Raw genomic sequence first — 25,704 nt, forward strand, 5'->3', positions numbered from 1 at the left:
CTTTAGCTGCAATTGTCATTCATTTAAGTGCAGAGGTTTTCTTCCTTTTACTGACATTGATGGGAAGCTTGTACTTACTGGACTTGAAACAACTGTCAAATACTATTTACATGTGATAGATCACTGACTGGGTATATCACCTTAAACAACAAAGATGTGGGCACAGAGTCTATTGACTAATACATCAGACTCATCTCTGTATGCAAAATGTGTATACCGGACATAAGATGTAACAAAATGATCAAATCTTGATACAAATACAAGCAATCTGGATGTACCTATCACAAAACTGTCAAATTCTAATCAAATAAGCATATTGAAGGAGAAAAATCCCCAGGACAAATGGTCCCAGTCAATATATCAACATTGCTATTTACATGCATGATCATATTCAAGTTAATTTTTGTATTTTACCACTTGTCATGGCTGAACTCAAACACAATCACCATTTTATATTTTAAGAGGATGTCCATCTTGAATGAAATTTTGCCCTAATTTTTATATCAGATGCGTCTTCAAGCTGATTAATTTTACCTTTACCTAATCTATTCAGGGATCTCTGTGAAGGTTCCACACAATAATTATGTTGTATGCTTGCATTTTAGAAACTTGTTTATGACTGCTCTTTATGTGAGTCAATTTACTAACAGATTCTAAAGTTTGGCAAACAGAAATAAAACAAACGTCAGAAACAGACTTCTCACCAGTGTACCTCTACTAAGAAATGACCATTTACTAAGATTTGCTGTCCAAGGCTTGGGTCCAAAATAAAAGGTCAAATTGAATTGAATGTTCCTTTTTCTACCTGAAAGGCTTTATGTGCCATACGGCCTTATTGGAACCACTGCTTCTCACAATATTATACTGTCTAGGTGAGAGAGAAATGTGATGTATTACTTCTTTTCACTCTTCTCCAAAGAGAATCTATAATCTCGGTTAAAATATTGTAAAACATATCCTGCCTGGGCATTCCAAGATGTATGGTGAATATGTTCCACATGGTGATTGATGAACATCCTCCATAATCTCTGGCGCCAACTAACCTTCATTCTCATGTTCAAGTAGCTTTCTTTAAAACCTCTACCATCGTGCCTGTAAGTCATAAGAGACTCTCAAAACATATCTAAGAGTAGAAACATGATATGATATGATTCTAATATTTCATTTATAAACTGGGTTTCCCCCTATACATGAAGTAACATTATTTCTTTCTGTCTTTTTTACCAGTCTTATCGAATCAACATTAATATTATACATCATAGGAGAAACAGGCATCAGTGGAATTCCATGTCTGACATTTTGACAAGAAAATTTGGATGGATTTATTGGTTAAGGGACATGGGAAATATGTAGTTAATTAAATTCTACAAAGATGGAGGTGCTGAGTTGAAATTACTCACGGCAGAAACTGACTGAGTGGAGAAAACATAGACAACATCTTTTCAGGATTTTTTTTTAATTTAACAACTTCAAACATTTTTTACTTCTTGCATGTATTCAATATATTACTAAAGATGGAACTTTACTCTATTAATCAGTTCCCCTTTGGGGAAAAAATTAGATTTTATTATGATAATCTCCAACAGTTTTGCACATATGTCATTCCTCCAAGATGCTTTCCCCCTAGGATCAATAATACATAGTGCTTTATATTGTAAACCCAGTAGATATGGGAATTTCATAAAAGCTCTGTAGATATTCTTGTCATCCCTGTGGATGACGACAATGCTTGTGGTGCTCTCATGTAAGTAGGCAGACAGCTTCCTTCGTACCCTGACAAGACATATCTAATGTTACAATGTATTCCAAAAATATTGTTTGCTTACAGAAACAGCTTGCAGCATTCACCCATCTTAAATCAACTTGAATTGTGCATTGCCTCCATGACAGTATTCAAATCTTGGTTTATTAACTCAACAGCCTTCAGTTTCAATGCCAAGAAACTGGACCCATTTTTATGCTTCAGGTTTTTTTTTTTTCAATCCTCACGATTCAGTTTAAGTGTAATCTAAGGGAATTGCTTGACTCCAATTTCACAATAATCCTTTTTTAACCGTTTGAAGGCAGCAGGTGAACATCTTCTGTGTTCTCTTTGCAGATGTCAAAAAGTTATATTGATATATACTTGTATTAAGCTTTTAAGCTTAATACAAGTGTTAAAACATCTGTGAAAAGTAAAATTGAACAAAATAGTTCACAATTGTTGTTTACATAGATTGTTTATGTGTGAGAATCCCAGGGAGAGAATATATACAAATGAGATTGGCAGAAAAGCACACGCCATCAAACGGTTTTGTTCAATTCAATTTGCCATGAGACACAAAGCTAGGCACTGCAATCAAAATGAATGCATGTTGTGAAAGGTTCTCCCTTATGTTATCCCTACTAGCTAATCAAGAGTCTTTGGATGTTCAACACTCAATGAACACACACTTACAATTTACCAGAAAGAACATACTACATTTCCATAAGACATCACATTTGTATTTCAATATTTCTACTTAAAACCATTGTAGTTTGTAAGCACAGACACTATAAATGTTCATGAATTATTTCATCTATACTTCACACACATTAAAAATGCATATTTTCAAATACACAAAATTAATTCTCAGCGACTGCATGCTACGATGGTTACGTAAAATCAATTTAGAGACAATAAAAATAAGAAGAACATTTAAAAACACAGGTTTTTAAGTAAGATTTTGTATAAACTGCCTATTCATGAGCCTTTTTGGCAAAAATTGGTGAAAGCAAGAAACAAAGACTTGTACAAAAATAACTTTTCATCTCATTCTGTCTGTTAAAAAGGAGCCATGGCATTTGATCAATTTGAATTCCCCAATACAGCATTGTTTTGATAAGTTGTCAGTCATGCAATGATGTACTTGCTGAAAATACTTATCTTAGGTTACTACAGTAGTAGTCCCTACCTTTCTACAAGAGATGGGCATCGCATTTCCTGTGCCAGTTGAAATGCACATAATATTGACACCAAAATAAAAAGACTGCCCATAGATCAGTGCCACAAAATGTCTAATGATGACAGTACTAGGCCCTGGTGTTCCTGTATCTTCCTCACTCACTATGTTTAAGTGCAATTGCTTTTGACATGGCAGCCAAGGCATCACTCATTTTCACACAAGGATTTTGATGTACCGTACTCCTTAAGATCAGTCTATCTCATACAGGGTACATGTAAAACTCAGTCAGTGTGCATAAAAGTGGCTTCTTCTTTTTCTTTTTCTTTTTCTTTTTTGAAGGAAAGTAAAATATTTATTTTCTTGGTCCTGAAAATTAATGTGCTTCTTGATGTCTCACAACGTCTTGTTTTGTTCATACTAGGGTACATTGTTCAAACATTTTGAAAATTTCATTTTTGTGTTGACCAGCAGCTTACAAATGGCAAATTTCACAATAAAGCAAGAAAAAAATTCATATTCCTAGTAATATTGACTATTTCTTTTGACTTACACCACACAGTTTTAAATCCTTTTGTACATACTGCCTGATGATGCCAACGTAGGTAAGCATGAAGCACATTATCTTCAACTGACGTAGGATATACTAGAGTTACGACTGTGTTTCCAACAAGCCTTAGGCTAAATATTAAGTATCTGAGTTTCTGCCTAGTTACTCTTTATAACACCGCCTGTGACATATGCATATTACAGGTAGACAGGCTTATCTGTGGTGTTTACTGTTTACCACTACACATGTTTGGAATATATTGGTATTGATGAGCTAAAAAAATTTCATAGTTTCTTTAAATTTGTATTTTTCTTAATAGACATGGAAATGTTGTTTTAGCCTACCAACTGCAACAGTAAAATCAAACATCATATTAACCTAAATCCTTATCGTACAAAACCACAGTTATTGCTTTTTATTGTTTTTTAATTATTAATAAATACATCAAAAGATCTATCAACACGCTTGAGCTTGCAAATAGGTAGGTTCTAAATAATAGAAATCTCCATAGAAACAAAGATGATTATATGAAGTATTCAAACAAGCACTTAACACAGACAAGAAGCCTGCTTACAAAGTACTCAAAAACTTATGGATAATGCATCAAGTTGTTATCTCCATTTTCTAGTTTATTTCCTCCCAGTAACAATATATTTTATGTGTTTTCTTTACTCTAAGTGCCCATGTATTGTATTGACAAAGCTTGTACTATTCATTTCATATCTTTCATATCTGTATTAAACCACTGAATTCAGTATTGTCTTTCAGAAGGTCATACAAAGATATGTATCTTCTATTCATGTACAGTTTTAATTTAGTTTCATTAATTTCCAATCACATTATGATGAATGCCATTATGTAATTATATGAGTGGGTCAATAATAAGCATCTTAAAACCACATGTACATGTGTCCAGGGTATATAGGTTTACCAAAATGCATATTGCAAATAATTCTAATTGTTTTATTTTAATCTCTTTTATTATTAGAAAGAATCTATTTTTTGAAGGCTGGCATTAGTTTACTTGATTTCCAAATCTTGAGGGTTTCAAAAATGGCCCAAGTGCCTGAATCTTTAGATTTGCTTTTTTTGCACCCCACTTATGAAACAACATAGTATCCACCTGACAACAAGTAAACTACAAATTCATGCAGAAGCAACAAGTGTGATTTGTTATGTCCAATAGGCCATGGGTAACTAACTGGTGCTTGGCAATCTTGTCAACTCATATTATCTACACATCTAAAGCTTGAGTCATATTCAAGATGTTTAGTATCAGCAATTGGTTACTAACCAATGAGATTGGGTGTTTCATGGTGAACAAGAAGTACATCCAACCCCATTGGTCAAATGTTCATTGCTGGCAACTGGAGTATGAAACAAGCAGCCTGTTCTTTCTTGTATACTAGCTGGCTTTATATAACCTCATCCCATAACACCTGAACACTGAATACTCTACCTGCTACATATCTGCAGTTCCATCATTGGAATTTTGATGGCAAGATGGTGTTCAACATGCAAATGCTACAAGAAATCCACATTGGCTTGTCACCATGGACCAAAATAGTGTACCAGTACCTGCATAACCGTTTGAACACAAGCTAACTTTAAATGATATTAGGCATGACAAACATGGCACATCACAAAAGTATGCAATATACCAATTGATGTGTAATCAGCAAGAATGGAAGTACTTTGCACAAGCTAAGTGTAACAACATTAATGCAGGGGAGGTACACTGTTTTTACTCCATAGGTAACAAGCAAACATGGTGGAATACACACTGTCACACTTACACAACTTGTATCAGCATGCTAGATGTCTAAAATGATGTCAAATTGGGTGCATTTGAGAGATCACAATTTGCAGTTTAAAGTAATGACAAAGTCTTCATGCTACAGATTCTGTTCTCTTCAATCAACCCAATGTTACAGGTAGTACATAAATCAACCCAATGTTACAGGTATTACATAAGACACTGAGCAGTGGGGTATCTATCATCCATCCATCAGTGATTTTGATACAAATTGTTCATGTGTGACAGTGAGTAAATTCTAACTTTGTATTACCTGACATCCCAACCCACAGGCTGTCCAACAGCCTAGATATGTTGTCCATCATCCTCGCTACATTGACTGGTCTAGCAAATACAAGATATTCCATTATAATAAACTGTTGTAAACCTTTTTTATGAGAGCATATTTCCGTGATGTTGACAAGGCGCAACTTACAATGCATATAACAGTGGTATTAACAACGTGTATGGATGCCTAAAGAACACATTTTAGTACACTTCAGAGGCACCTTGCTAACATCATGGATATATGTTCTTGTCAAAGTTTTACAGCAGAATATTATAATATGACTTGCTTCCCCCTTCTCTTCATGACCATCAATATTTTGATCACCACTCATCTTAATCTTCCCTCCCAGACCTCATAATAACCAGCTGGTATGATTTTACTCCAATGTTCAAAATGATACCAGTCCATTATCATGGATTTGGGAGGCATGAATAGCAAGTCTATATTATCTAGTCCCTTGTGTAATTATTATTTTTGATGCCCTACCATAATCTACATTATGCTACATCTATCTAGCACACAGTCTGATTCAGTATGCCTTCATTGCTAGCAGTACTTAATTATAATTTTCTTTCAATATTTCAGTATGTAGTGCTATAGATGCATTACCATAATGACAATCAGATGGGTTTCTGATTAGTAAAGACAACTATCAGCTGAAAAGAAAAATGAAATGTATATCATCATGCAAAAATGTAACACAAGAGAACAGGGAGACCTGAGAAACCTCTGCCTGTCGACTCCAGCAATGCCTTCTTCTTTGCTTATGATGCAGAGCAATGGTAATCCAAGAGGCTTGCAGGACAGACTAACAGTGGGTTCTCAATCTACCTTTAAATTTTTAAACCTACCACTTTGTTGTCATGCAGCATACAGATGACTACCTACCAGGCTTTTTTGTTTAGCTGGTGGACAAGGATAACATCACTGGAGTAGAGGATTTTGTAGGACACAAACAAACAGATGCATGGCTCAATTGGGGCAAAAAAAAGGTATCCTTTTTATAGATAAATAAAACCATACAGCAATAAAAAAAATGCATAAAGACTGAGTATTATGAGAAAGTGAGACTCACTTCAATTTGATACACATATTCACTTCAGCTACTACATTAGAATACACACTCACATACGTACACACACAAAACAGTTTGGAAACGTAATACTGACATAAAGGATAAGACAGAGACAGTTGAGTGACATACTTAATACAACTTGTACTATAGTCTTAAGAATTTTGATATATTATACCGGTCAAAAAACTTCAATGATTCACTAAATACAAGCATGCAAGCTACGTGTGTAGCAGTACCTTGAAGGGAGCGGCCCAGGCCCTGGCCCTTCTTCCAACCAGCCTTCTGAAGTAGACGGTGCCCTATGTTATCCTGCAGAAATGAAACAAAGGTAAGACAAACAATTTAATAATAATTATTCAACAAACATGGCAAGAAGCAATGTAAATGTCAATGGTGTTTATTACCAGACAAAGAGACAGGTGACATACCATATTCATCCAATGCACTGCTGGAATAAGCATGCTGTATGTATAATATTGCAGATCATCAAATCAAGCCCTCATACTTCTGTAGAAATCCAGAACAATAACCAAGACATCTATCAACTTCTTACCCACTCACTATCCCTTCAGTATGATCTGCTTGTGATGAAAATCCCATTCATTTGCAAGATGAAACATTTCCATATTTTTGTCTCTACAGGAACTCATGACATTTGTTTTGACCCCTCTTGACTTGCACAATGATTATGTATTTGAAATTTGGATTGCCTTTGTAAAATAACCCTGATAGATTCAGAATCAGTTTCACTAACCTCTAATATTAAAACCCATCCTGATAAGTAATCACATCTTGGCAGGTGACAACAAAAGATACATGTCTCTGAAGTTATACTAGCCATAAATGCATTTCTCCCATTTCAAGTTTCTGTACTCTCTAGTACAACATGGGTTGATAGTGATGAAAGGTAGCTCAATGAACAGAGCACATCTATCTCTTGCAAAATATATTTATTTCTTGAATATCGACCCATGTTAAGCCAAAATTATTTATTCTCAAAATGCAAACAAAGGGAACCTGTACAAAAAACCATAACCACTCGGGTCTCGGGTATAAGCCCACCCCGCTAGATGGGAAATTTCACTTCAAAAATGGGGGTGGGCCAGAGAGGGGCTAGTGGTTGAATTTTAAAAATAAGAACAATCTTCCCCATTTGTATATGCCTGATGGACCAGTAATTTCTGTCATCTGGCAAGTATGGAATGTTAATTTTTAACTGATATTTATATTTAATTTGTTCTTAACACTTCCTACGACAAAGTGATTCAGAAGTGAATCACTTGGGTCACGTGACGTTAAAACGATATTGCCTGCCTTATGTCGCCAGTCATTGTTCAGTAAAACAATGAAAAAAATCGAAAAAATCGCGATCAAAAGCACCTAATTTGCAATTGCTCTTCCGTCGTCATTTTTAGGTGTTTTTATCTCAAATCTAAAAATTTAAATTCAGACAAATTTTATTTTATAATATTTATGACCTTTAGCCTCTAGATAGCCTAAGTCCCTTGAAAATCAGTGGTAAAGTAAGGCATGTCAACAGCTAAAAGACTCACTTTTCGCCGGAAGCTGCTAAAATGTTTTTAGGAAAACAATCTAGAAACGCCGACGTCTTTTGGAAAATTCAACAATGTTATCTCGAAATGGCGAAGCGATGTGCTAACGCTGATCTAAACCGTGTTTTTCAAGATGAATTGGATGATAGTGAGAGTAAATTCGAAGGATTTACGGAAGAATGATAATCTGGGCAACTTTGGGAGCAGTTATAGCTGTTGACAGGGATGAACAAGCATCGGAAGGTCTGAATATGTGTTGGCCACTGGGTGACCGTCTTAGCGGGTTGTAGTATCATGTATGCAATGCAATGCGTGGTACTGCATTCAATTCGCGTAGGACTGTTACTCTTTAGCCTACCATAAAAAACATCGGGGTAACGCTGTGTTTCGCGAGTAAGCAGTGATCATACAGGCTACGTGCCTCTGTATGTAAGTTTGTTATACATGTATTTCATAGTTCATAAGTCCGAGATTCGATCATCAAAATAAATATTCAATCACAGTACGTTACACAGATTTTTAGTTCATCTCAACTCAAGTTGAAATTTCGGTGACTGCAGTATCGAATTGTGCGAGTAACATTCATCGCAAAGAGCGTACACGCAAGCGTACAAGTGCGGTTTGTCCACACGCTTGCGTCTCAACTGCGAAAAATCATTGACGTCATCGTCAATGCTCTACACCGAACTTGAAAGTCAGGAAATTGAAACCAGTGAAAGTTGAAGTGAACCAATGTATATACATGCAATGCATGCATATGCTTTACATTCAGTGTTTATTTTATTGAAAATAAATGGCTTTCGTAAATTGACAGTGAAATACTAAAAAAAAAAATAATAACACTTACTCAAACTGATCAATTTTTATATTTTATTTGTATTTTTATTCAAAAGCAATTGTATAAATAATATTCTGATACATTTGAGTAAATAATATTAACTCGACACAAAATCTACACAATGTAGAGAATTTTATTTGCAAAAATCAGTAAACGGCAGCTATTATAAAAGCACCCAAAAACACCTAATTTTTCAAAATTGCTGCCCTTGGTCGTAGGAAGTGTTAAGGGGGTACTACACCCCTGCCCAATTTTGTGCCTATATTTGCATTTTTCTCAAAAATTATAGCGCATTGGTGACAAGTAAGATATGTTTATTATAGGGGCAAGGACTACAACTACTGCACTGGAAATTTTATTTTAGCACAGACAACAGTTGCAGAGTTACAGTCAAAAATGAGGGAAACCCAATATTTGATCAATAAATCAATAACTACTTGCTTTGAGTTGCTGAATTTTCAGTACAGTAGTTGTAGTCCTTGCCCCCATAATATACATATCTTACTTGTCACCAATGTGCTATAATTTTTGAGAAAAATGCAAAAATAGGCACAAAATTGGCCATGGGTGTAGTACCCCTTAAAGCATATGACTAAAGAACTTCAGCAATATTACCACTGAGCTTATATCCGAGTACACCCTTGTTCCCAGAATGGTTTGAAAAACAGGGGGTGGGCTTATATCTGAAGGTGGGCTTATACCCGAGTGGTTACGGTAGGAGTGTCATTTGATGAAATGAGGTGATGTATCATGTTGCAAAGGATTCTGGAAAGGGTAAGATATCTTCTTTGTAAAGTGAGTATCTATTGAACAACACCATGTAAAAACCTTGGGGTTTGCTAAAAACAAATGATTAGGCTGAACAAGATCAAATTGTGTCTCAGAGCTCCTGTGCACACCATTTAAAAATATTCCCAACTCTACAGATTTTTTTTTCAAAGAAAATTGACTTTTGTGGGGAAAAAACTTCAGTAGTTTTTATTCAAGTGATTCCAGTTTTAAAAACAGAAATGTGCTTTTACTGAAGCAAGAAGAATGCACTACCACAACAATGAATTCTATCACTGAAAATATAGGTATATTTATTTATTAAAAATTATCTTGAAAGATGAACCTTTCTCCATGGACTGGACAAAGTCCATGCACAAAAAGGCTGAGCTATAGGGTCTATAGTGCTATAGCTACAATCTTGACAATAAGAATCTGCCACACACAAATCATAAGACAAGATTTAGAAGGCACCTGCAGCAAGCAGGATGCACAGTACGAGCATTCAACTTATGCGGTGTACTAAGGGGAATACAGTGGCAGGATGCCCTCACTGCTACAGGATACATTACTATCTATGTCATGACACATTCATCATACCCTTGCCTCCACTTCAAGGCACATTTGTCACTTTTTCTTTATTTCAAGCTATTAATTCAGTTACTTACCCTCCATTAATTTCCGGGGATTTAGAACAAGAAAGGACTATCTGCGATAGCTGCCAGGTGTCATATGTACATACAATATAGAATGCAGATATGGTTAAATAGTCTATAGGGCAGCTAATGCAGATAGGCCTTACTTGCACAGTGTTGCACCAAACCCTCAAATTTTGTTTTTTGAGTTCACAGGCAAACTTTTATCTCAGAGACACCAGACTGTGAGCTTTGGGCAGTGCCTACAAATAGAAGCCTACATTCTGTGTTGATATTAAATGCATCTAGTCTATGCTTCTGTTTAGTAATATTGGCTTCAATGATAAGTCCTCAATTCCTACACATACCATGTTTAAATAGGGCCAAGAAAACAAATCTTGGCTTTCAACCATACACTTTTACATCTCAAGTATTAGTGTTAGATGAAATTTAAAACCACACCATCCAAGAATCTTTTGTATATAAATGTGCATTCTATTTTGACTTTGAATACCATTTATTTTGTTACATTTGTCAAAACTTGCAAGTATACAGCTATACACTGTTAAATCAGAGCAAAATATTAACATCATAAAATGCACACGTTCTAAAGTCAGTTCCAAAGTCAGTTCCCAAGCCAAGTAAACATGGTAAATTATGCAAAAGCAATTCTTGATGTGTAGGTGACATGTTTTCTGCAGCTCAATTTTTAACGTATTGTTCTTACATATTTTAATATTGGTATGACTAACAGAGCAAAATTATCTTCATACCAATAATTTTGCTTTATAAAACAATGAAAACATAAATAATGTATTATATATACCATGTTTAAGGCCCAGCTGATTATCAAAATTATTACCAGCTCATGCTTGTTTTAAGACATCTTTTACGGGAGTGAATTATTAATTAATATGCTTTTACAACTAAGCTATATGCTGTTTTAAAAGCAAATATATGTATCACCATAAATGAATGTATAGATGCAAAAAAATCGTGGTCACCTGAAGTGAAGTTGTGACACTGAAAAAGTACACCCAGGGCACTATGCTTTGGGTCCCCTCAAGTTTGGTACATGCTTCAATGGTACCTGTAGTGATGTGATGCTGCGCTTGTATGTGTGTGTGTACATTCGGCGATTAACTTTATGTGCACGATTTCCAGCAAAATATGTACAGGTCTACGTTACTATAATTGAAGACCGAATTAAAAAGACTAGTTTGCGTCTGACGTCAGAGCAAAGGCGCGACGTGATTGGTGTCTGATCTGCGCAGTACGGCATTTTTGGTCTGGTTGTCAGGACGTCATACGCAAACTAGTCTTTTTAATTCGGTCTTTAATTATATCAAGCTTGAGGTAAACCAAAGTATAATCAACTTTACACTGCCCTTAATGCCAAATATGCACAGGGTACATAGATCTCTAAACATATGCTGTAAAAAGTCACATCATGAATTATACATGAATATGCCATTACCCCTGTACCCATGATTGCAATGTTAATGTAAAGATTGCAAGCAGGGAGTATAAGTCTGGTTGCCCCTATGTACAAACCCTACTGGAATATATCAGCATTTAAATACTTGACCTGCTAACCATGTACATTTGTGTAACTGGCTGGCCAGGCTTTAGCCACATGTCTACCTGGTGTTTTGGTCTTTTAAGGGTAGACGAGGTATTGTTGGTCGAAGCAACCTAAAAATCGATTGGCATTATCTAGATCAATATATTATTGAAAATTAACACCTTGATATTTTGCAAAAGTTCATTCTACAAATCGTATACTTTGCAAACTTGCTTAATTTATTGTTGTTAATGAGTTATGTATGTTTTACAAAAGTGTTGTTGTTTCAGCCCTCTTTATAACGTAACTCAAGAACCGCAGCACCTATAAAAGTATATCTGTGATATGTTAATTCTTCTACACGCCGCTATGAATTGAGCAATGCAGTTTTTGCCAAAGCTCACTACCATTCGTAAGATGCTGTGAACTACCAAATCACAACCGCTTAAAATAATTAATAACCTTAATACACTTCAATGTGCCAGTCCATTGGCATTTATAGCACAATGAGGGTTAGGTGCAGCAATCTATTCTCGTCAGTCAAAGTATTCTGTTCTAGTAGGCCAGTCCTGCAGCAGTTTCCACACAATACCAGCAAAAGCTAATTACTAAAACACCCTTTGGAAGGAAGACAAACTCCAAATTAGGTACAGCTAGAGGGAAACACAACTCCTGCGGTTCACTTGCATGTAATCTGCCAAATAATTCACAATACAGATGATTGGCGAAGTCCAAATGTAATTAAACTCCACACTTGTTTTGACTCTGGCTGCCTGGATGTGGATGCTGACTGTCTCCAGGCTCCATTCTACTTTTCCTGCATTCAATACAGTATCCAGAGGAAGATATGCTGTGGATTTTTTTTACCTGGTTCAGGTGTCATTTGACCCCTTTAAACTCATTACAATTCATCCTCTCTGTAGTTGTCTCACGAAAATAAAATGTGACGTAGAATGTAGGAAATATATTACTGGGGTAAAGAGTGAACTGTGTGAACCAATGAGAAATAAAGGAACACAGCACCATCACATAGAAGAAACTATAAATAGCTGGCATATAGGCGTACCAGGTAAAAGGACTCCCAGACTGTGGATCCTAGACATACATCATCATACATGCAATGGCTTTTTGTATATTTTTCCACAATATTTAATAAAATAAATTGGCATAAATATCCAGAAATTAAAGAGATTTTCTACTTGTAAACGGGCATTGCTACTGAATGACAGTAGACCCACATATATGTACAGGCTATAACCTCAAACAAGTCTCACACTGAAAATTGTAAAACCCTGCCAAAATGTCCAATTCATATTCTACAAAATAACACACACATAAAATGTACAGTCCATAATCTGTATGACCTGCACCCATCATATGGGAGCATACCTAAGACATGGAACAAGAAAGATTCTTTTCACTCATTTGAGTATGGGTTTCTGCAATGGATTTGGTAACTCTCTTCCACCTATATACTGCTGGTTCCCCCTGTCATCATGACCAATTTATTGCTCACCTGCTTCACCATTGGTAATATCATGGTTTAATCCTGGCTGTACTGTAGAATTCTCTATACACACCCTGTACATACTACGTGTTTGACCAGCTAGTGTTTTACTACAGGTGGACCTATACATGTACTACAAATGTATGCAAGTCTGCTTTACACACACAAATCAGCATGATCAGTACCAATTCAACAATTTACATAACTTGCCTGTGTTCATATACAGGCTTTCTTGACCTACTATTTAATACAGCTGCATGATCAGTTGGCACTATTAATTTTTACAAAACACATACTTGTGCTTCATTTTATGTAAAGAGGCAAAGTAGTCTTTTAAGTCCTTTTTCCCCTAAATATTTTAATAAGCTTTACCTAAAATGCTAAGATGCAGATGATAAACCAATTACAAAATAGAGTAGTTAAGTCCTGTGAAAATATTTAGGCCTCAAAAATTGCTGTAGTAAATCTTTAGGCAATATTTGCTCACTCCACTCACAATGACTGACCTGCATATTTCCATCCCACACATGAATCACACAGAGATATTTTGCATGAAATCAGGAATGACAATTAATAAATAGGAAATTCTTTCTTGTAAACTTTTGTTTGCTTTATGTTTTGTGTATGTTTTTACATGAATGTACAAAATTTACATAAATTTTGATCACAATCAGCAATTGCATTGTGTTAGGCCAAGTAAGTCACTGATTTTTGGAGATTTTCAAATATTTTTGTTATTTTTCCTATTTGCTTCCTTACTTTGTTTTAAAATTGTTGTGATGAAAAGACTTAGGGATTGTTCCCCAACTTCACTTTTTGCTTGAGAACCTCATCGGTTTAAAGCCATATTATAACATTCACTGATTTTTTTAATTCATTTTTTACACGATTATATTGTACTTTATTAAACCAATATACCCTGCAAATGTCAAGACTCTAGGTGCTGTAGTTTTGTCAAAATCCGAGATTGTGAATAAAGCGCCGGAACCGGCGTCTTATTATTACGATGGAATTATTGGTCGAACACATACACGATGTTCATAACACACAGGACGTACACGGCGTGCGGACCACGGTGATCTACACAACAAAGGGTCGTACCATAACATGACCGAAGGAGTAGTGCGTATTGGCGACATCTGCGCTGGTAGTAAATTCCAATTTTCTTTGCTTTGCCGTGGTTGTTCGGCTCAAAAATAAAAGGGATATATCTGACAGTAAAACTAACATTTTATGGCAAAGAAATGCTAATCTATTTTGTATGATAATGTTATAATATGGCTTTAAAGTAAAAGCCCCTGTGGCATGTGATGTGCCTATTAAATGTGAGGAAATGTATAGGTTTGAGTAGCCTTCACAACAGCTAGCAGTTCAGACTGGCCCAAGATATTCAAATACATGTTCCCCCATCCTTCCTCACACAAAGTGAGGTAAATGACCAGGTATTCATGTTCCTATCAATGCAAAAATAACACTTGATCCTACATTAGTCATTAATGAAGACATTTAATACCAAGTGGAAAGCCAGTCCAATCATATAAACCTATTGGGATCAGTAATCTTGGATGTGCAGTGCACAATAACGCACTGTTTGCAATATGGACTTCCTAAAAAGATGTGAGACTGATCCTGCTTTTCCTTCCTAAATGCCACATTGACAAAATATCAAGTTCTACTGCACAACTAAATATTCCCTGAAAAAATAGGTTGCTTCAATTTGTATCCCCTTGCAGTGACATAGCCAAGGAGGAAAGGGTGGGGAGACATGCTCCCTCCCTGTGAGAAGTCTTGCCCCCCACCAGTCCAAATACTATTACACAATTCATTCACTTTTCCCCTATACTGTATTGTTCCTAATAAACGCCCTGCTGCATGTAACGGGTGGCGTTCGTTAGGGGTAAATTTTCAATAAAAAAGCTTAAACACCGGGGCCAAAAATGCAAAGTATGATTCGCTTGTGGTTTGTGTCCTGGTTCAAATCCAAGATGGCAGTGGCCATGCAAATAGTGTATTATTGGTAAATACCATAAAATGACACCTGCATTTTATGCTTAAATAGTACCCAACCAGAGCTCAAGTAAAGCTCACTATTAAAACCACTGCTTGTGCATTATGCCCACATATATTCACATGCTCTATCTACTAATTAATATGTCTAGCCATCTTCTTTTGTTCCATTAGCCATCATATATCTTTTGTTCAATGTCTGATCAACTGTCGATTATCTTAGTCAGTGGGAGTGGTCTAGTTTGTAGAAACATTTTTGATTGGACAATCGCAAGATTTCGGGTGCCGTTTATCAGGCCGTAGACGACCCCACGTCATCATGCGTCTTGATAATATCTTACACGCTTGTAGAGGTGCGAGTATGTATCGCGCTGTATGCGTGACTAGTGCGGAATACGCGACGCCGCTAGCAGTACTGCGCAACAGAATACGTGAAGTTGTAAACAAGTTTCGTTCATTTTATAATGAGGGAGTTTTTATGACGGTAACTTAGTTTTTGCTTTAAAAATTGTTTACAGTTATTAAAATAATATTTAACTGACTAAGAATGAGAATAAGCGATAGAATTTTATTTTTTGCCTATCCTCTATCTATGATGAGCGACAGGCAGGTCAATATTTTATCGTAGTGGATACCGGCTGCGCGGCATCCACTACTCAAAATATTGGACCTGCCTGTCGCCTATCACACGGTAGAGGATAGGCAAAATAAAAATTCCTATCGCTTATTCTCTAATTAAAATATCAAGTAATGTGGACAGGGTAATATAATCATGGTCTTGTATTCCGAGGGACTAACATGATTACCATGTACCTCAAAAAGGAGCCGATTATTTCTGGTAATGGTCTGTTTCTCACCCTTAATCTAAATCCAGCATGAACATTTACAAACTAGATGGAAATCAATTTGACCTTGTACACACACAATTTCATGCAGGTAACAAAGAAAGAACAAAAGAAGTCACCAGAATGACTAAAAATATCAATACTACATGTCGGTATGCTAAAAATATCATTCATCACTGATAATTGAAATTTAAAATAGCTAAAATATTACCATAACAATACGGCAGCATGACTCGAATCAACATCAAGGGAAAATGCTATGGAGGTAACACACTGCAGCTATGTCTACTCATTTCTCTTGCTTCTACATAGTGTTCTACTCAAATGTATTTTTGTCCAAGATGATTAAAACCTCTAGTAATGCATCAAAAAAACAAATCCTGTACAGCTACCAGGACTAGAGCTGATGTACACACAAATAGGTGATTGGAATCTCACATGGAAGCAGGGAAGAAGGATCATTTCTTGGATTTGCTACGTGCTCTGGAATAAGATGAACAGCTGATATAACAACAATCTTGACAAATGTGATGACATTTCATTTTTCTGTATGCAAAACTACCTACTTCCAATATTGACAAAGAAATACTAGTCAATGGAGTAGAGTGTTTGCAATCCTTTCCATCTTTATGTGTATGCTATAGCCTACATTTGATACACACATATGGACATGGCTGAATTCCTATTGACAGGCAATGAACTTGTCATTTGTCACTTATTGACTTGTCAGGTTCTAGCTAGGCAAAGAACACACACACACTCATCCTTTCAAGCAAATGAAATGAAGATGATTACACTAAATCATCTATTTTGCACAACAATAGATAATAAATACCCCCCCCCCACCCACGCACAGGACTTGATGCGCATAAGTTTCAAAATTTCAAGATAAAATATCCTCATCACATTTATAGCTTTGCATCATGATCAACAAAATCACATCAAATTCTCAATCATTCAACATGTTAACTAAAATTCATGAGTGATTTTTTTGACAATGACACATACTTGTCACTTTCTCAAAATGCAAGATTTTCCCTATGCCACAACACTTTGGGATTAGACACGCAATGATTGTTTACACACAACAGCACTAGGACCCCTTCCTGTATCCCATTTTAATGCAAACTTTACAAGATAAGTCAATAGTGAAACAGCAACATGAGTTAATAGTACTATCTAGAGCACTACTGGTAAAGGGAAGGAGTCTGGTATTTCCTGGGCTAGCTGCATAAATCCTCTTTCAGTTTATCCTACCTGCTTATAATTTGCTGGCTGTTCTGTATTTCACTCAACCTGAGTTGAAGCACCAAATCAAGATCAAGGACTTTCTTCAGTCCTCACAACAATCACCAGGGATTTCAAATGGCAAAGAAGCCAGCCTCAATGCTTTCACACTCCATAATTCACTTGAATAAAGATAATAACCTGGGGAATAAAGTCATACTGACTTACTAAGGTAATAATTCTGAATTCATGTACTTAACATTGGAAACCATGAACCCCTTTCTTCCTGTATCCTGTTATTTGATCATGCTCTTGATGCCAGCTACTGAAGAAGCCAGGGTTTTTAAAACATCATTATTTTGTGAAAGTAGTATTTTAAAAAGGCAGTTGTCTTTGAGAGAACATTGCATATATAAAATTCAGTAAAAGCACACAAAGGCATGATTTATCAAACAAATTTTAATCACTTGCTTCACAATGGGTCTATAGCAAGAAGACAAGCAATTCTGACTTTCAAGTATTTAACAAAGGAACAGCAACAACTATCTCACATCCTTGATTGAAAAACACTTGTATATATATATATATAGAGAGAGAGAGAGAGAGAGAGAGAGAGAGAGTCATAGATAATAAGTAAAAACAGTACCAGTTTGTTGTATAAAACACACAATGGTATATATATATATATATGTACAACATCATCATCATCATCATCATCATCATCATCATCATCAGTCGGCTGCGGAGCAGGCGACTACAAGCTTTCTCCAACTCATGCGATCTTGGGCAAGCGAAACAATTTTGTTTGGCTGCAGCATCCCTTCAGTATCTCCTAGGAGGTGCTGGACATACTGTAAGTACAGTGTGCTCGGCCGTCCCGGTTTCCTCTTCCCATGTGGTGGAATATAAAGCGCATACTCTTTCACAGGCTCGCCATCTTCAAGACGCAGTATATGGCCGAGAAATTTGAGTTGATGAATCTTGACTCTGGCAACCAGTGGAGTGGTGTGCCCATCAAAATGCAAACCATCAGTTACAATTTTGTATGTTATGGATCATCTGGTCTTCTCCTTACCTACACAATCTAAATACTTAATTGAATATTACTGTCTAGCAGGAATATTACCAAAACAATTATTTGTCATGATGGTAGACATGAACTTGTATAATGATGCCAGAGTCAAACAAAACAACAAATACCAAGTTCATGGTATATTGTCTCTTCCAAAGGAGCCCAATATTCAATGTAACCATGACTTTCAATGGGGAAGAAATTGATGGCAAACCACTTTTTGAAGCTTTTGGACACTTTGTCTCAGTTGATTTAAATTCCTTGCCCGAGAACAAATGTTTAGGAGATGCTGAAAGCTGATAATGGACTCTATAAAATCTTGTGTAGAAATTGCACCCTTTTTCCTGATTTTTGATACCCTCTCATGTTACATAGGTAATGTGTCTGATCGTAAGACGAATACCCTTATCAATAACGAGTGCCCCTCCCCTTCAGAGATTCTTTAATTGGTATGGTGGGCAGCACTTCTGAAATACCGTAAAAACTCTATAGTTAGCATATGTGCTTACTACTGAGCGCTTTTGAAAACATAAAATTGTACCAAAGTCTGGCGCTTTACCAACTGAGCTAATGGGGTTGAGACACAAATTTACAGGTTTACTTGTTCGTATATAACTATGTCTATTGATGATTTGCTCAAAACAGGCTTGCTTTACACTTTTGTAGATGGGGCACTTCATGTTTGCATGTTTTAAAAGCACTCAATAGTAAGTACATGCTAACTATCAAGTTTTTACAGTATTGGTGTGTTTGTTGGCACTATGAACTTGGAGGGTACATGACTGAAAGTTAGGTGTGCTTATGCGATGATGATGATATTTTGACAAGATATTGGAGGCATGGAAATAGCAAAACCTTGAGTGGCAGGCAATACTCCTGGTGATGGGCATGAGATGTGACTACTACTAAGGCAAGAACACACTGAGGAAATCCAAGCTGATACTATCACAACTCTCTCAAAAGATTTCCTTCTAGGCTTAACCCCATTTTTTGACAGATAAGAAGTTCTCAAACTTGAAATGAAAAGATTGGATCACAACCTCAATTTGCTAAAGAATGCCAGATGAACATTTTCGTTTTAGATATATATCATGTCACTTCAAAAATTTGATATAATTATAATAAAAATTCCCTTTAAAAGGGAAAGCCAGCCTCAATGTAGAAGAGGTCTTGTAATTAGTTTTGGTCAATGTGAAAGGCATTTTTAGGATCACGCTTACATCTACATGACAGTCCACCAAACCATCAACGATGAGAACATGCACACTGAAACAGCAGAAAACATTAATTCCTAATCTCATGTCAACTCTTTTAATTCATTACATGTACTCCAAATTGTTCTGGTCTGTTTGTTTTGTTGTTGTTGTTGTCGTTGGTTTTTTTGTCTTTTCAGCTTTTTACCCACGATATCTCAATTTCCAATTTTGTAATACCAGAACTTACGAACTCAATATCTTCGCTTAGGAATGTCCGATTTCACTGCTTTCGATATATACACTGCCGGTTTGAGTTAACTTACATGTACATTTTATTTTAAAATAACTTAATTAATTCGCAATGTATAGTTTAAGCCTACTATATTATAATAGATAGTGGCCAGCACATTTATAAAGGACTGGTTACTCACTACAATCTTCACTCTTAAACTGTGTTTTTCTGAATGTGCTGATCATGTTGATTGCTAGTCGGAAACTCCTGCGAAGCTATGGACATGGCATCTTACATACTCCATTCTATAACAGTCTGCCTAGTGCCTTGTGTGTTTTCTCTTCAATCATTTTGTTGAATGTAATTTTATGAATCAAATAGTTATGTGTCATTTTATTTATAATAAAGAAGTTATTAAATTAATAAAGTAAGACAATTTATTTATCTATAAGTGCATGTCAAATGGGGTACATTGTTCAATACTATATGCATAAATTATGCCCATATTATAGCTAGGCCCTAAAAACTTTATTTTGCATCGGATTTTTCCCGTTGAAAAGACAAAACTGATGTTTATGATAGCAACCATTTCATCAATAACATTTTGAGTCATTTTTATCCATAAAACGACACAGGATATGATAGATAACTACTTTCACATCAATATGGTCCATATGATCACAGATTGTTGAGAATCTGTGATATGATCCGGGATATGATGAAGATTTTGATTCTATAGATCTGTTATCAACATGATATCACGCTGTTCAGTGGTCAAGGACACTGATATGACATCATAGGTGATGTCAGATTTTCTTCTGCTGACCATATGATGCTATATATATTAACTATTATTGTTACATTTAGGCCTTTAAACTTTTAAAGTCATAATTAATTAGTTCAAACATAACTTTGGTAATACTCACTGCGTTTTTAGCTCGTTGAAACGGCAAAACATACTTACTTTTCCTAACAAATCGAATTAAAATATTTTTAAAAAAATTTAACCACAAAAAGTAAAAAAAAAAAATCATTCCAATACCACTAAAAAATAATCTCTTAAGTAAATTGACCCCAAACCTGAAACAGGTACCAGCCCGAATGGGCTGGCGATAAGCTAAAGTTACACTTACTAACATGTTAATTAAAGTTAATCTTCAGTGTTCGAAATAAGCCAAATTCTTCAAGGATCTTTTTTTTATTATTATTCCCTGTACTTGGGACTGGTGGTGGATAAAGACACACAACAGAAATAGATGTAAGCCACCAAAAAACTCCCGTGAAATGCATGAAAATACCCCGAAAAAGAACCAAACCAAAACAACCGAATAGGAAGACAATCCAGGAAAAAATGAAATTGGTTCTTCAAGGATCATTCATGTCCTTCCTTGAGTTTGAAATCTATGTGCCCTCATCAATTTTCTCATATCAGAAGTAAAAGAGTGAACTTCTGTTTTACACTGGCCCGCACTTGAAAATCAACAACGGGTAATGCCATGGTTTATGATAGATTGATGTTGAAGTCAGCATTGGGTTTGTCTAGTCGATTTTCCACACAAAAGCATATTGGCGGCCCTGCAGTTAGTTTCATGGGCTTTAAGCCCGACATCCCATTTTATTTCGAGGGGTCTTCTAAAGGATTAATCAACAAAGCTGCAGTTTCTTTCCAGGATCTGTGAGTTGTGCAAGCTGCAAAGTTGAACACTTCAATAATTCATACCATTCATCATATTGTGAACTTTATTTAAAAAGAAACATCAAAAGTAACATATTTCATGATTCATGTTATCTTTCTAAAGAGAAATGTTCATTTTCCACACAAAAGCATATTGGCGGCCCTGCAGTTAGTTTCATGGGCTTTAAGCCCGACATCCCATTTTATTTCGAGGGGTCTTCTAAAGGATTAATCAACAAAGCTGCAGTTTCTTTCCAGGATCTGTGAGTTGTGCAAGCTGCAAAGTTGAACACTTCAATAATTCATACCATTCATCATATTGTGAACTTTATTTAAAAAGAAACATCAAAAGTAACATATTTCATGATTCATGTTATCTTTCTAAAGAGAAATGTTGTAGGAACTTAAGGAAGTTGCTCATGGAAACTGTGATCTACAAATTATCCACTTTAATTTGCTTCATTTTGCGGAAATCTTCTCACACTCTAGGTAGCAAAAACAAAAAGTACTTGGCAACACATTTGCTTTTCCTTGGTGTTCAGCTACAACATGATGATGAGCTGCACTTTGTGAGCTGCACTTTGCTCAAGCAAAACACATCAATTGTACATTGTCAGTCAGTGTCATCAGTCAAAATATGGACTTAAAGAATCGGTGAATGTGTTTTGTTCTATATTTAGATGTATTTAGATGATGACTGGAACAGAAAGCTGTAACCTCTCGAAATTGATAGAAACGCCATCAACCTGCTACAATGAGCTAAAAAGTCAACTCAACAACCAACTCAACCATGACTACTATTATGCCCTTCATTTGCCATTTTGAATGACCATTAGTTACGTGAATGTTAAACAAAAACCATACAAACAGCACTCTCCTTTTCATTATGCAAATGCTCATCACAAGTGCATGTACTTGTGTGATGTTAGGTTTATTTGACATCGCTAATGGCGACAGCATCTGTAGTCCCTTGCATTATTAATCCATGTGTCTGTCACTATAGCTAAAATAATAGTTTCTCGATCATGAGAGCTCAATACTTAGGCACGCAATGACAATTGCGTCGCCGTACAATGCCTACCACACACGCTTTGGGTAGCGCTGCATTTCCTGTGCGTGCACAATCGACGCTATCGTGTCATTCCACTAAACTTGCGACATTACGCAGTGCACGCAGTACATTCATTCTCTCATGATCGAGAAACTATTATTTTAGCTATAGATTGATAGATTCTATGTCATCTATATTTTACCCTATATACCATGCCATATAGAAGAAAATCTAACAAAGCGAAACCACTGTGTATGCGTGCATTCCATGTGATGGGATGATGCAATCACCCAAAGTCATATGCATGGTTTTATTGACCGGGCCAGTGAAACACCCATGGCTACCAGTTGGCAATGCATTGCTTGGTACACAAGGGGTCCTGGGTCGAAAACCCAGGGGTACCAAGCAACTTCTTTGTTCATATCTCTTTTTTTCCTCTCTGATACTACCAAAAACCACTTGGAGGGTTAGGGTTAATGTATCTTTCCAGGTAGAGAGGGACAAAAAAAATCTCAAGAAGCCAGCCATTCAAGGACTAAGATTGCTCACATGACTTACACAAAAATGGCTAACTAGCGAATCTGCTTGCATGAGCAAAATAAATTCCTTCAAACATTAAATGCTCCTCCTTTGGAGAATTTCAGGACAGGAGTACACACAACATCTGAGTTGCACTCTTGAACTTGACAGACAATCCTGGGGCAGGTCAGCAAAGAGGAAGGGGTAGCACTGGTCTGAGACAGGCCACAGATTTTGTAGATATAAATTACTTGACCAAAGGATATACCTTCTCTTGGTGATGTTTGCAGGTCACTTATAATATGCTGTGTGGGACGTAGTGCAGTCTGCTATGTGTAACTGAGCCAGTTCTAGACAAAAGCTACAATGAGTCTATAATGAGACAATCACATTAATGATTTGTAACAAAAACTATGCTTTTAGACAGACTAAGACAGTTGATAACAAAGTCACAACTGTCTTTTATGCTTCTTACCTATTTTTGCTTCTGTCAAATTCCCTATTGAACAATTATTTGATGTTGTTATATGTTGTTATTTCTGGATTCAAATCTGTGCCAAATTCCCACAGGAATATCTTCACATCTATATGTATTCACATGTTTCAAATCTCTCAACATTTTGTGATTTATCCATTTCTTTTACCATCCACGATTGAGTGAACAACACATTGGCCAGGTATTACCTGGTTAGAACCCATGACCTTCAGCCACGTTGGGTAAGAAATTGGCATTTCCAGAATACAGTATTTGGTATAAATTACAATGAATGAACATGTATGTTATAACCATGTCAACAGGGAAGGGACCCATGGCCAGGTTGCTGTAAAAAGGCTGACATTAATATATGATTTTGTTAAAAGAGGGGCCTTTGTTGATTGAAGAGCTATGTAAAACAATCATTGCAAAAAGACTTTAAAACTTCCAAATCACTCAACATACAAATGCACAAATCAATCTTTCACCATTCTATCACATCATGACCACACACCAACCCAAATCACATTTATCCTTACTGCATTATGCATTATGTTATTGTAGATCTCGATGCACAAAATGATGAGTGACTTAGGGAAATCAAAAGCGGACTACAGACTTTCCTGCTTTCTTATAAGATTATGGGTTACTCATTATGGCCTACTCGTCACTCAGATGCTTCCCATTAAATTAGTCACATCATTAAAATACTTGTAAGTGAGCTTTGCTCTGAGGGTTCTGCTCATATTTAAATTACATACTTAAGTCGACATCTTATTGTTGCAAGCATTATTGTAGAACATTGTGACTCTTTATCTCCTCGTACTTTCTCACTTTCTCTGCTTATTTCTACCATGATGCAACATACTCTCTCCATCAATAAATAAAAGAAATGCATTTGATTTAGCAGGTTAGGGTTGAGTGTCTTCAAAGTACAAGAATCATTGCTTTAAGAAAGAGGAAATTAAATTTTCAAGAGCGCATATGACTTCATGAATGACTCTATACCTTCTATAAACTTGGATGATATTGCAAGTCAGACAGCCTGCAGTATTGTACTATATTGACACGGTGCAGATGGCAGCCTGTACACAAACATAGCTCCACAATTTACTTGAAATTTATTATAAACTTGGGTGTGTGTGGGTTTCGCTCACCATCCTAGTAATCTCTACGATGTCCACAGTCAAATGCTAACTAATGTCAGATTGTATGCTGATCTTCTGCAATAGGGTTATCATTTTATTGAACCAGGGATGGGTAATATGACTTCAGAAGTTCAGATCCTCTCCAAGATGAAAGAATCAGTTCTGTCAAGCTACTACTGTTCAGTCAGTGTAAAGATGTATGCCAACTATTTGCTGTATAATGATTTCACCAGCAAATCCAATGTGTCTCAAGAATTACATTAATGTTGTTTTAAATCTCAATTATTGCAGATACATCTATCAAATCACCTGAAGTTCTTATATAAAACCAATCAAAATGCATACGACGCATATACATGTATAATGCATTGCAATTGCTAACTGAAATCCACCTCAGATGATCACATCATATCTACTACAGATGCTGCAGAATGTGGATTGAACTGGTTCCAGTGCGAAACGAGGCAAGAACTGGTGGATTTTATGTCGTCAGAGAGGGCCTGTCCAGTGCTAAATGTAGATAGATCAAACTGTCCACCAACCTCCTGAAACACTTTTTGTATCACTTGGGAATTTGGGACGTTGATGTCATGCTTTTAAATCAATCGATTTTCGTCCAAATTTTACTCATATCTTCCACATTCATAATTTATTATGACATATCCCATTATCCATACCTATGTAACAAGATGCATCATGCCATTTGGACTCACAAATGCATTATCCGCCTTCCAGTGACTTATGGAGCGCAATGCCATTTGG

General features: G+C 36.1%; 1 protein-coding gene across 4 annotated transcripts in view; it reads right to left on the bottom strand.

Annotated features, from left to right (window-relative positions):
* LOC140146373 (uncharacterized) overlaps positions 1 to 25,704 on the bottom strand; it is a 179,521-nt gene that overhangs the window by 91,790 nt on the left and 62,027 nt on the right. For 3 of the 4 annotated variants that reach the window (XM_072168203.1, XM_072168249.1, XM_072168226.1), the window contains one exon: positions 6,867 to 6,939. In XM_072168203.1, coding sequence (XP_072024304.1) covers positions 6,867 to 6,939 — 73 coding nt within the window. Of the gene's footprint in view, positions 1 to 6,866; positions 6,940 to 25,704 lie in introns of those variants that run through there. The other variant, XM_072168265.1, reaches the window with a different exon arrangement.

This window comes from Amphiura filiformis, chromosome 1 (genome assembly GCF_039555335.1).
Source record: "Amphiura filiformis chromosome 1, Afil_fr2py, whole genome shotgun sequence".
Classification (NCBI taxonomy): domain Eukaryota; kingdom Metazoa; phylum Echinodermata; class Ophiuroidea; order Amphilepidida; family Amphiuridae; genus Amphiura; species Amphiura filiformis.